Source organism: Chenopodium album, chromosome 14 (genome assembly GCF_948465745.1).
Source record: "Chenopodium album chromosome 14, dcCheAlbu1.1, whole genome shotgun sequence".
Taxonomy (NCBI): domain Eukaryota; kingdom Viridiplantae; phylum Streptophyta; class Magnoliopsida; order Caryophyllales; family Amaranthaceae; genus Chenopodium; species Chenopodium album.
This window is the reverse complement of record NC_137847.1, coordinates 43,097,344-43,110,746: the sequence shown is the minus strand read 5'-3', so window position 1 is coordinate 43,110,746 and position 13,403 is coordinate 43,097,344. Positions and strand designations below refer to the sequence as shown.

At 30.3% G+C, this 13,403-nt stretch overlaps 1 protein-coding gene across 1 annotated transcript; it reads left to right on the top strand.

The window, feature by feature from the left end:
- Positions 1 to 5,285: 5,285 nt before the first annotated feature.
- LOC145578094 (protein FAR1-RELATED SEQUENCE 11-like) lies at positions 5,286 to 7,268 on the top strand. Its single transcript, XM_081635486.1, has 3 exons — positions 5,286 to 5,369; positions 5,738 to 5,877; positions 6,656 to 7,268. The coding sequence occupies exons 1-3, from the start codon at positions 5,286 to 5,288 to the stop codon at positions 7,266 to 7,268; spliced, it is 837 nt and encodes a 278-aa protein (XP_081491612.1).
- Positions 7,269 to 13,403: the final 6,135 nt, after the last annotated feature.

The following is a 13,403-nucleotide window of genomic DNA, read 5'->3' as shown; positions in this document are numbered from 1 at the left end:
TAATTTAGACTTCCGCCATGTGACTTTGAAAATAGCCTTAGCCGTCATCACAGTGGTGGTAATAATTGGATATTTTCGGGCCGGGGTATTACAACTCACACCAAAATCGACGAACCCAGCACCACCATCACCACCGACGCACCAAGCACCACCCACGAACTAAGAAAAACCTAGCCGCCGCAACCCACCATACCACCCTTGAAAGCCCACAGATTTGGAAAACCCACAAAACCATGAAAACCCTTTAATCCACCACAACCACCAACCTAGTGAAACCACACAACCTTGAACCCACCAACCCACCTACCGAAACAACTTACGATCGTGCACAATCAAAACCCAGAACCTTCAATCGAACTCAAAACCCCAATCAAACCCACAATCGAAACCAAAATTAAACCCACAATCGAAACCAAAATCAAACCCACAATCGAAACCAAAATCGAACCCTCAATCAAACCCACGAACCCATGATGCCACCGCACCCACGAACCTAACAACCACGAACAAACCTTCAACGAACCACAAACCCTTCTCTATCATCAATTATAGCTTTAATTGGTCAAATTTAACCATTAAAACTCTTCAAAACTCTAGATCTAGAGTTTTGATGGTTAGATTTGACAATAAAACCTTCGAATTTGGGTCTCATCGCCAATGAGGAAACAAAAAGCAAAGGAAGAGAGAGAAAACAAAGGCGGCGATGTAGGTGGTGGTTGCCATTGAATATGGTGGTGGTGGTGGTCGGTGGTAGTGGCGGTGGTGATGGTGGTGGTTGCCATTGAAGATGGTGGATTATGAAGGAAGAGAGAAAACTTATGAAGGAAGATGTTAAATGTAGATGGAGGAGGGGAATGGATTAGGATGAATGTGGTGGTAAGAAAAAATTAATTAACCTTAGGGATTAATGTAATAAGAATAGATTTATAATTTAAGGCAAATGCTATATGCAGCCGTAAGGGCTACATATAAGCATTAATTAGATATAAGATTCCCTTGTATTTTCAATAATATAAATACAGTTTTTAATAATAACTCATTTTATGATTCCTAGTAAAATATTTAACCACATTAAGTTTTGGCTATAAAGGGGAAAAATTTGGCGCCATTTCTATCAAAATTTTGCATCCCTTCAATTTTCATTATAAGGTCTTGTCAAAAATAAAATTTCGTTATTGGATATCAACCATCATTCATCAAAATTTCTTGTGACAAATAAATCCTATCAAAAGGTACTTTTAATTTGGGGTAAAAGGCCACATTAAGAGCCCACTGGTATGTATATATGTGATTGATGATCGCTTTTGACTAAATTAATTTTTTTTCTCCCCCTTTTTTGGTTGTTGGTTTAAGGCAAAATGCATAAAATGAAGAATTTTTAATTTTTGTTGCATTTGAAAATTGCAGATTAATATGTCCACCATGTGTTTGATAATTTGCCTCTAAGAATATTACTATTGTTTCACCTAAAATTTTTGAAGTCTTTATTTTATTGTTTGCTAATATGAAACGTTAAGCATGTTTCTTATATTTTATCATGTTTTTAATTTCTCATAATCTAATATGAAACCTTAAGCATGTTTCTTATCTTTTCTCATGTTTTTAATTTCTCATAAGCTAATTTCTCATGTTTCTAATTTTTATCCTAGTATTTGTGTGCTTTTAAATTTTTTCTAAGAAAGCTATCTTGAATTTTTAAACAGATTTTAGAGATGCTTGACTTTGATTTGAATGAACCTTTAAATAAAGAAGATCAGAGGGATTATGATGAACGAACCTTTTATTGGACAAACCTTTTTATCAAGTCAAGAAGAGGCATTTGTCTTTTATAACACTTATGCAAAAAGGTTTTGTAGCTCGCAAAGATCGTTCGGATACTAAACATGGTAGGACTATTAGACAAGATCTTTTATGTCATCATGGGGGTAACCAACGTTAAAAGGTATTTAACCCCTCTATAGCTCAACGAAATAAGGGATCATCAAGATATAGTTGCAAAGCCCATGTGAGGATTACTTTGAAGAAGTGCTTTGACATATTTCCGGGGGAATGACATGTTACAAAATTTGTTAAGGAGCATAACCATGGTATGGTGTCACCACAACAAATGCGTTTTCTTGCAGCAAATCGACTTATCACAAAAGAGGATGAAAAACAAATTTTATTATACAAGGAAGCAGGGTTGCCGGTAAGACAAATAATTCGAGTGATGGAACTACAAAAAAATATTAAGCATGGGAGTTATCTTTTCTTAAAAAAGATGTTTGTAATTTTTTTAGTAGAGTTAAGAGGGAGCTTGACATGGATGATATAAAAAATCTTTTTGAGCATATAGAGTCGGCAAAGCAAGAAAGTCTACTATTTCAATATACTTACACAATTGATAATGAAAATAAATTGGAAAATCTAATTTGGTGTCGAGCTCAAAGTTTTGATTGGTACCAAAAGTATGGTGATGTGTTGGTTTTTGATACTACCTACAAAGTTAATTCATATGACATGCCTTGTGGAATATTTGTTGGTATTGATAATCCTAGAAAGATCATTTTGTTTGGGTGTGCTCTCCTTCGTAATTAGACAACATCAACTTTTAAGTGGTTAATGAAGGTATATCTTTTAATATTGTTTTTATTTTTTTTTACACAAAATATAATAATTATCTAGTATATGTATTCATATTATACAGTAATTCCTTATTAACATTTTTTATTTTGTTTTTTGAATAAGACATTTGTTACTATTATGAAGAAAGCACCAAAAACTATCTTAACCGACTAAGATCCTATAGACACCCATTTGTGTCTCCCCAAAACCAAACCCAGTGATGAATACCTGTCACGTCAAACCATAATCGAATGAGGTGAAAGTGTGAAAAGTCAAGTGATGCGGTTAGTTTTTATTAAAAATCTCTTTTTCTGTTTTCGAAAACCCACTCTATTTTATGAAAACGTCCAATTCAGTTTAGTTTGGTCCATGATAAGGGTCCAATAATGGTGTAGTTGGATGGGGCTTGAAAAGACCTTTTCAACGATATATTATAAGCCCAATTCCGATGAATAATGAGGAAGTTATGGCCAAAATACTAAATTGGGCCCAAACCGGATTTTACCTACGACCCGATGATCATGAGGAGGGTCCAAAGGTTTAATCCTATTCCTAAACTAATTAGGATTGATTAGAATCTTCTATAAGTTTCTAAAATATCTTAATTATCCTTTTTTTGAAAAGATAAGATCATGGAATTTGATTTGAATATAAACTTTCCTTTTTTAAAACTTTCCTAATTCTATTCGGATTTAAACTTGTCCAAAGATAGTCAGATATTATTTTCGTGCCTCATATTTTTTATCCAAATTTTATATGGTTGGATAGATCTTGAAATTATCTTTCCAATGATATATTATAATATTAAATCCGAGCTATAACGAAAAAGATATTAAAGATATACGAAACTCTATCCAAAACTGACACCCTTTTACTATTTTGGCCTTATCTTTTTATCTACAAAAGATTTTAATCTTATTCTAATTGCATTAGAAAGTAGACTTCAAGAGCTTTCCAACGACATATTATATGACTTATTTGGACTTCTAGATCAAAAGATATGATAAAAACAAAATCCGCAAAAACTGTCTCTGTCGCCAAACGACAGGCTTGTCGCCTCGCGACAGACTCTGTCGCCTCGCGACAGGATAAATTTCTGGCGACAAGGTCGGTTTGTTAGCGACAGAGTGGAGTTTTATTCCTTATCAAATTCTATGATTTTTCGGACTATTTTCCTATAAATAGGGTCCGAACTTCTGTTTTCATTCATCAACAATCAACTTTCATCAACTCTTAATCAACTATCATCAATTCTCATTAACTCTTCCTTAATTCTCTCTATTCTCTCTTGAGCAATATATGCTTTCTTTCTCCCTCTCTTTCTAACCTACCTTTTTACAAACAATATTCCGCATTCACAAGATCTTGAATCTCTTAGCCAAGTTCGAAGTTGCCTTCGCCCTAGACGTGAAAGGTTGATAATTTCTGAGGGTTTGGTCCAAAACTAGTCAAAACTTTATTTAATTTGATTTCAATTTAATTATTTAATTATTATTTATTTATTTTCATTGAAGTTTACTAACTTGTGTATTTTGTTATTAGAAAGAGGTACGAGGCTTCAAAGTATGTAATCTTATTACTCTCTTTCAATGTAGAAAGCATGTTAGGATGTTTAATATTCCTAGTATCATGTTAGGATGTTATTATTGCTTTCTAGTATCATGTTTAGGGTGCCTTTATTATATCATGTTAGTATGTTAGTACCATGTTAGGTTTAAAGCTTTGATCTTTATTGTTTAGTGACATGCTAGGATTTATTATTAATATTGTTAGTATCATGCCTAGGATCTCGCTATTATGTTTAAGCTTTATTATGCCTAATCATGCTATTATCATTGTTATTATTTAATATTGATTATTATTTATGTTGCTTGATTATATTTTGTTATTGCTTGATCACACCTTTTATGATTGTTAAAAGGAATTTGTACTTGAAATCACGCTTAATAAGATAATTATTAATTTGGTTTAGGCTAATGTGATTTTAACTCAAGTGATCGCCAATAATAGTATTATTTGTGCATTAATATTCAACCAACATAGATAAATAGGGTAGGTTTAATATAATGTTTGTATGTTATTCGAAAAGCGCACATGAATACGAGCAGAACAAAGTAGAGGCCTATTTTATAGGGCGGGTCCTTTCTTTTGTAGATTGGATTCGTACCCTCATCCCCGGACCCTGTTTGGTTCAAGACCTTATGGAGTAGTTGATGGTCCTTTTGGATTGTCTTTTGGGTTTACAAGTTCCTAAAACTTGTTGGCGACTCTTTTTTCTCTTTTTCTTTCCCTTTGGAACGCCACCGTACTTTTAGTGTATGATCACAGTGGGGTTCAAGTTTGGGGTTATCATAATGCTTGAAATATTCCCTACAGATCCATGGATGTCCGAAGCTACTACAATTGAGATGCCAAGCACAAAGCTTAGTTTTTGTATTTGGCATATCACTTCAAAATTTAGTTGTTGGTTTGCCGCACTTCTGCGTGATGACTACCAAACTTAGTGTGGTGACTTTTACAAGTTATACAAAATGACAAATCCCGAAGAGTTTGAACAACATTGACCTCTAATGGTAGCAAAGTATAATATGGAAGACAATTAACACATTCAAGGTTTATACAAAATAAGAAGTTTTTGGGCATCTGCTTATCTCCGTGATAATTTTTTTGGAGGGACGATAATGACCGGAAGATTGGAGAATATAAATGCGTTTATCAAGCAGTTTGTTTCATCTCATATAAATCTGACTGAATTTGTTAAGCAGGTTTGTATTTTTTTTTATATCAACAACTATATTCTGATAATATATATTTGTTTGGTATATATTTGTTAAATATATTGTGTATATCTTGTATAGTCAAAGGACATTAATTGTTGCCTATTTTATAGTATAGGCTAGAATTCTGTTAGGCTCTTGTATATATGGCTTGTAGAGTTGATTAGATTAATTCAAGGAAAATATTCTATCCATTTTCATCAAAATATTCTATACTCGTATCATATTTGTTAAATATATTCTGTACAGTCTTTTTTTTTTCTCCTACTATCTACTATATATTTTTGCACTTAAAAAAATTACTTAAAAAAATTTATGGATGATGTTTTTTGTTTGTTTATGGCTATATACTATAGGTGGATATTGGTGTTGAAAAAATTATTCAAGGACATGCACATTTGAGCTTGACTGCCTTAATTAAACCCACTTCTTTGAAAACAAAGTCACCTTCGGAAGAACAAGTTTTTGGAATGTTTACGCCATTTGCTTTCAAAAAGTTTCAAGAAGAACTAATAAGGGCAACTCTATATTCTATAAATAGCATAGTGCCCGTACGATGCACGATTTATAAATCAAATTATTAATCCCGTAGAAAAAAAAAAGATAATTCAATTGGTAATAAAGAACTCATTTACTAATGATCGATACAAAAATAAAGGAATGTAATTTGAATAGTATTTTAAGTTATTAGTATTTTTTTTATAATTTCATTTTATTAATTGAAAAATAAATGAATATTGCTCCACATAATTACATAAGAGAAGTAGATTCATTAATTTTCCATCTCCCATAGAAAAAATAAAATAAAATTTTCTTGTCCTACCTTCTGCTTCAGTAGCTATAATATACGAAATATTTATTTTACCCGTCGTATTCACCAAAATCTTTAATTATTATTTTCATTATTATTGATTTACATAAATTTAACTTGGAAAATGTTTTTTTTTACTTTTAGATGCATATTTTTAATCCAAGTTAATTTAATTTTACTTTAGGGTTGTATATTAAACATTTAAAAACTCTATATTTATTTAAAATTACATTAGATAGTAGTCTAAAATTACATACCTAGAATGGAAAATGTTAATTACAGAAATGGAAAGTATATGAATCAAAATAATCACAATTATATTATATGATTTGGTGAATTTTTTGTGTATAACTTATAGTAAGTAATTAATGACATTGGATATAAAAAAAATAAAAAAAATAAAAATAAAAAGGAAAAAACAGCACCAGGATATGACACGTGTCATTCCTGGTGTCTGTTTTAGTATTATGTTATTGATTCATGTAAAAGGTTATGAGTTCATTGTGAGATATTATGAAGGTGACAATAAAATCTCTTATAGAGTCTTTTGGGATGGAGAAAATACAGCAATGTGTAGTTGTAAAAATTTTGAGTTTCGGGGTATACTTTGCCGTCATATATTACGGGTGTTGTTCCACAAAGATTGTTTCAAGATCTCCTATTTACCTCTACAATGTTGTTGTGATGCGTTACAAGCTACCACTAGTACTCAAGAAGATGCATTACAAGCTACTACTAGTACTCGAGAAGTTGTACAGGAAGAAATGTTTCCGGTAGAGGAACTTACTCCGACGATTAATGCATCCATGGGTGATGTGTTGTGCCCTCCACAATCCAAAACTAAAGAACGTCCCAAAAAGAAGCGTAAGAAGGGTGGAAAAGAAGTAGCAAAAAAGAAGACTAAGAGTTGTTCCATTCGTAAGCAACCTGGTCATAAAAAACCTACATGTCCTTATAAAGAAAATATTTTCCCCTCACAAACTACAAATGATGGTGATTCTACTGTGTCACATAAAAGGCATAAGAAAATAGCAGAGGATTTAGGACTAAACCCTATTTTTTGTTTGAAATTTTAGGTAATGTTCTCCTGCATTTTTTTTAATATAAAAGTTAAACATCTACTACCTCCGTCCCCTATTGATGGTCACTTTTGCTAAAAAATCACGGGAATTAAGGAGAAATAAAGAAAGTACATTGAAAAAGTAAATTTACATTGGGTATGCAAAAAAGTAGAGAGAGAAAATAATTAAAGTACATGGGAAAGTAAAATTTACATGGAAAAGTTAAATTTGCACAAACATTTTTGCAAATGTTAGAGAATTTTGGTAAAAAAATAATATTAATGATACTTGAAAAAAGCAAATATGACTAACATTTTGAGTCACCAAAAATGGCAAAAGTGACCATCAATAGGGGACGGAGGGAGTATATCTTTACTTTTTCTCTTTTTTTTTGGACATAATCTATATAATGCGCAGGTTGAAGTTTGATAAAACAAGATTTGATGATATTATGAGAAAATTGGATTTTTTTTTTCTTTTTTTTCTTTTTTTTTTTTTTTGTACTGACATATGGAAAATAATATTTGTGAGACATTTGTTTTTTTGGATGATGCACTTTCATGATTATCAATTTATCATAGACTATTAATGTTTATTATTTGAATGGTTTTGATCTAGTTTTTGTTTTTTTTTTTTTTAATAATTTTTTTTAAGGAGAGCAAATTATTTATTTTAGCTTAAGTTGGGTGGACATATTTATTGAAGGAATAGTTGGACAACTCAATTAAAAGCATTCAAACAACATTTAATAGCTTTATTATTAATTTGATACAATGTTTAAAGATTCCATTGAAATAAGTAAATATGCATTAATTATGGGAATTTGCTAATTTTTATGTACAACCCTAAGGGCTGCATGTAGCAGGATCGATAATTTAATTAGGATGTTTTATAAAATAAAAAATTAAAAATTAAAAAAAAATTTAAAAAAAAAAAGTAAAGGTAAAATTGTCATTTTGTAGCCAAACACTTACTAAATAAGGAAAGAAAAATATTTGTTATGAGTAATGTAAAGCGGCCATTTTAGGAAATTGTTGCGAGTAATGTAAAGCGGAAGTATTTTTTTTTTTGTTTTTTGTTTTTTGTTTTTTTTAAAGATCCAATCATATACGAGTATATCTTTACATGCATGTTGCAACACTCAAGCTTTTATTTTATTTCTAAAATTAAGGAGGTTTGAGTTACAATTATTTATTCGATGTCATAAATTAGTATTTATTAATCTTTGGCTAAAATTAATTATGTAATTATGCGTCTTAATTATATCCTCAAAAGGAGGAACAACTGTATAACTTATATTTACTCCATTTTTTTTAGTTGACACTGTTTTTATACTATTTCACACACTACACTTTGACTCTATTTTTCATATTTTTAAAATGTTTGACAAGCATGATAATGAAAATGTGTCAAATAAAAAAAAAATAAAAAAAAAAACTGAGGATGTATATGATGGGGCAACTGATCGAGCTAGATTTCGATATGTGGTAATAGTAAATTAATTAACTTAATAAAATTGATTAGTATTTAGAGTGTTAAAGTATAAGAAATTATTTCCAACCGCAAATTATCACTAGTAGAAAATTAAAAAGGTAAAATGCAGCAAAGGAATTGCACCAGTTTAATATGTTCACGCTCGATTCTCCTATTGTCATTTCATGGAGACATCCTAGCTTTTGAAGGAAATAAAAACCCATATTGGATAGAAATATCATGAAATGCTAAAATTATATTGTATCATGCTCCAAAATCAACTATATGTGTGCAAGAAATGTAAACAACAATACATCTTAAAATCGGCTAATTGACCACATTGGTATATAAGTTAGCACCTTCGTGCCACATTGGTATAAAAGTTATTAACTGGTATCAAATTGGTATAAAAGTTAACAAATTGTGACAAATTGGTATAAAAATTAACAAGTTGTGACATTTCATCCTTTTTTCTTGCTGAAGAAAAAAAAATTATTGTTTTTTTTTTTCTTTGGAAAAAAGTTTTTTTGTAGTTAATTCTTATGTTATGCTAAATTATTCTCTCCTCCATGCTCATGGACCCAAGATTATCGGCAAAAAAAATAAATAAATAAATAGATAATAATAATTAAATAAATAAATAAATATTGGGAGTTTTAAAAAAAAAATCTCAAAAGATGAATGGGAAAGAGAAATTCTTATGATTAAGGGTCTGTTCAGCATAATTTCAATTCAGTTCAGTTCAGTTCAACTCCAATAAGTTCAGTTCAGCTCCTAATTTCCTTCTTTCATAAAATATTCATTTCAACTCAGTTCAGTTCAGCTCCTAATTTCCTTCTTTCATAAAATATTCATTTCAACTCAGTTCAGTTCAGCTCCAATCAGTTCAGTTCAGCTCAATTTAGTAAATGTGAGCAAGCTCTTAATATCTCAAAAGTTAAAATTGACATGTAAAGTTGTAATATTTAAGAAGTTGGGAGCAAATATATTTATATAAAATTGAATATTGGTGTAATCTTGAAAATATTTAATCAAAGCTTGATCTTATAATTTTTCTTAATTAATTCTTATGCATAATCTTGAATATTTCTCTATATTTTTCCTTTTTTATTCTTTGACTTTTTTTTCGGCTTTTAATAGTGTCCAAGAAATTTACAATAAATATTTGAATCAAAAAATAAAAATAAAAACAAAGAAAATCAATATATTTAAGCTACAAGAATAAGAATAATCAATTGTACAATATACGCTTATTAGGCCCTGTTCTTTTGAGCTTCTGGGCAGAGCAGAGCAGGAGTCAGCACAGTAGAGCAGATTTCAGTCGAGCAGAGTAGAGCCAAGCCGGGATTATTATATCTCAAAAACAAAAGTCAACCTACAATAAATTAGTGGGAAGCCAAAATGCAATCTGGGCCCCCACTCCTCTAGCTATAGCAAAGCCTACCCTAGTGAAGATATGAGCTGCAGCACGAGCCCCAATGTCTTGCATCGTCGAGAACCTCTGAATCCGCTTCAGCAACGCAACAGCTTCCTTATCTAATTCCCCAAGCGAAGAAAAGGAGAATGGAATGAAACCATAGTCAATCGCCTGACAACGAGCTTCATACTTAACCCGCTTCCGATGAGCCGCATCAGCTACAACCCGTCCAGGAAAAAAGTCAGATAGTCCTGTCTGTATCAAAGGAGAAGACCCAGTGAAGTCGATACATACATCACGACCACGATCTCATTAATAAAGTAACACATCAGCAAGTCTACTACTACTACTACCACCACTATTATTATTATCACATTAATATTATAATCATAAAATATTATTATTATATTAATTATTATTATAATTATTTTAATATTATTAAATATTATTTATTTATTATTTTTATTATTATTATTATAAATTAATAATTATTATTATCTTTAAATATTAATTTTTATTATAAAAAATCAATTATTATTATTATTAATTATTATTATTACTATTTTTATCATTATTATTATTATTACTACTACTATTATTATTATTATAAATATTAATTATTATTATAATTATAATTATCAAATATTAATTATTTATTATAATTATTAAATATTTATTATTATAATATTATTAAATATTAATTATTATTATTATAATTATTAAATATTAGTTATTTAGTATTATTGTTATTAAATATTAATTATTATTATTATAATTATTAAATATTAATTATTTATTATTATTTTTATTAAATATTAATTATATTATTATTATTAGTTATTAATTATTTATTATTATAATAATTCAATATTAATTATTATTACTTCCTCCGTTTTTATTTTATTGCACCATTAGGACTTTTACACTATTCATTTAATCTTCTTTGACCATCATTTGTGATTTATACATTAGAAAAAATATAGTCATGTGGCATCTAATTAGATTCGTATCGAACTCTACTTTTCAAATATCAAATTTTTATAATTTTTACAAAAGTATAATTGAAGATATTGATAGCTAAAGTAATGTATTGGCAAACGTGAAATCCCTTATGGTGCAATAAAAAAAGAACGGAGGAAGTATTAAATATTAATTATTATTATTATAATTCAATATTAAGTATTATTTTTAAGCAAAGCAGATTGAAGCAGAGCAGAGCAGATTTCAAAATTGTAGAGCAGAGTAAAATAGAGCAGAACATAGCAGCTCTAAAGAATGGGGCCTTATTCTAACAAAAAAAAAAGGTGAAACGTCATCACTAACAAACTTTTATACCAATATATCATCAAATGTAACTTTTATACCAATATATCTCCGGTAGCTTAGCTTAACTTTTATACTAATCTGTCACAACTTGCTAACTTTTATACTAATCTGTCACCGACAATAATTTTTATATCAATATGTCAAAAGGATGCTAATTTTTATACCAACTAGTTTTTGCCCTATGCCATGCATGGTTACATAATAATAAGACATGTAAATCATAAAATTAAAGTCAATATATAACTTGATATATTGTAATTTTTTATCATCATGTTATTTTTAATGAAAAATAAAATTGGCGGAATATTTTTTGTTGTTAATGCGATACTATACTTTAGGGATAAGTTTGGTGATTATTGTAGTATTAGTTGTAGATATTATATTATTATCTTAAAGTTCATAGTAACAAACCGTCTATATTATTTTTAATTTTCAAAAGTGTTTTATTTAACTGAATTAATTGACCCAAATAGACCTGACCCCGAAATGACCCAAACTAAAATTACCTTATACCTTAAATGACCAGAACCAATTTAAGCCAAATACTTGACTCATCCATTTGTTACATTTTGTTAGAGGTTCACAATATATATCTACTGAGTTGAATTTAACCCAATGTATCGACCCGAATATTACTCGAATCGAATATGACCCAACCCGAAGTTGACCCAACATTTGGACCCGAAAATTAACCCGACCCGAGTTGACCCAACCAAAACTCGACTTGACCCGAACTCGACCCAAGTGTTGACCCGATACTCGACCCGATCCGATTATTTGTTGACTCAAAATCAATCGATACCCGAATGACCTGACCGGATAACTTATTGACCCAAACTTGACCCGACCCAAAATGACCCATACCCGACCCAAATGACCCATTTGTCAGGTCTAGATAATACACATGAGGGGATCCCTCGAAAATAAATAAATAAATAAATTCATCTCAGGGAAAGAGTGAAAACACAATCGACCAATCGTTGATAACCTATGATGCACAGAAACGGAGGTTAACGTTTCCGTTTTCGAAACTTGGACACTTTTCTAAAACTCAAACAAAAATAAACACTTAGTGATATAGGGGTTTTTAACCAGAAATAAAAACTTTAGACACAAAAAATTCTGATCTTTTCCAACACTTAAGAGTCCTTAAAGGACCCGAACTACCTAAAGCTTTGAGTCTACACCTCATAATTTACATTCCATATCATAAAGCTGAAAAATTCGTCTACAATTCAAGATAATTTTAAGAATGCAGTGTCACATTTTAAGTGAATACCTTCTTAAAAGGAGGGTATAAGCAAAGTTATTAAAATTGGGATTCTACTTTGAATCAGAAAGAGATCTTAGAATCGAATCGTAAAATCGAACTGTACCGACGCATAATCAAGACATCATCTTCATTAGAATCTACGGATTTCACTTTCTTTAGTGGTTAGAAAGTTTCTCATAAGAACTTTACTCCCCTTCCTTCATGCTTGAACCCTCATCGTATCAGTTAGACCTGGAGAAATAGACACATCTTTCTTCTCAATAGCATTAGTTTCGAGCTTACCAAACCGAACAACATGATTGAGTACTTTAGAATTAGGAGAGGTCACGACCTTTTTCTTTTTGTTGTGTCCCCTCTCAACTGCTGGTGCAGCTAGAATAGCTGGACCAGGCCAAACACGCTAGAAAACAGCCCACATGTTTTACATCAGTTATTGACTCACGTACATGATTTACCCAAAAAAACTGCAACATATCACCTTATTTCTCCATTTACACACGCATAATCTATCTCATCATTTCTCTTTATTTTTTTTTCTCTCGCTAAAAAAAACTAAAATCAACCATGGAAGTTCATGCTCAACAAGATTCTCCGGAAAAAAAAAAAGGTAATTTGTGTAAACAATACTCTGTACTTAAATTCGTTTAAATTTCATATAATG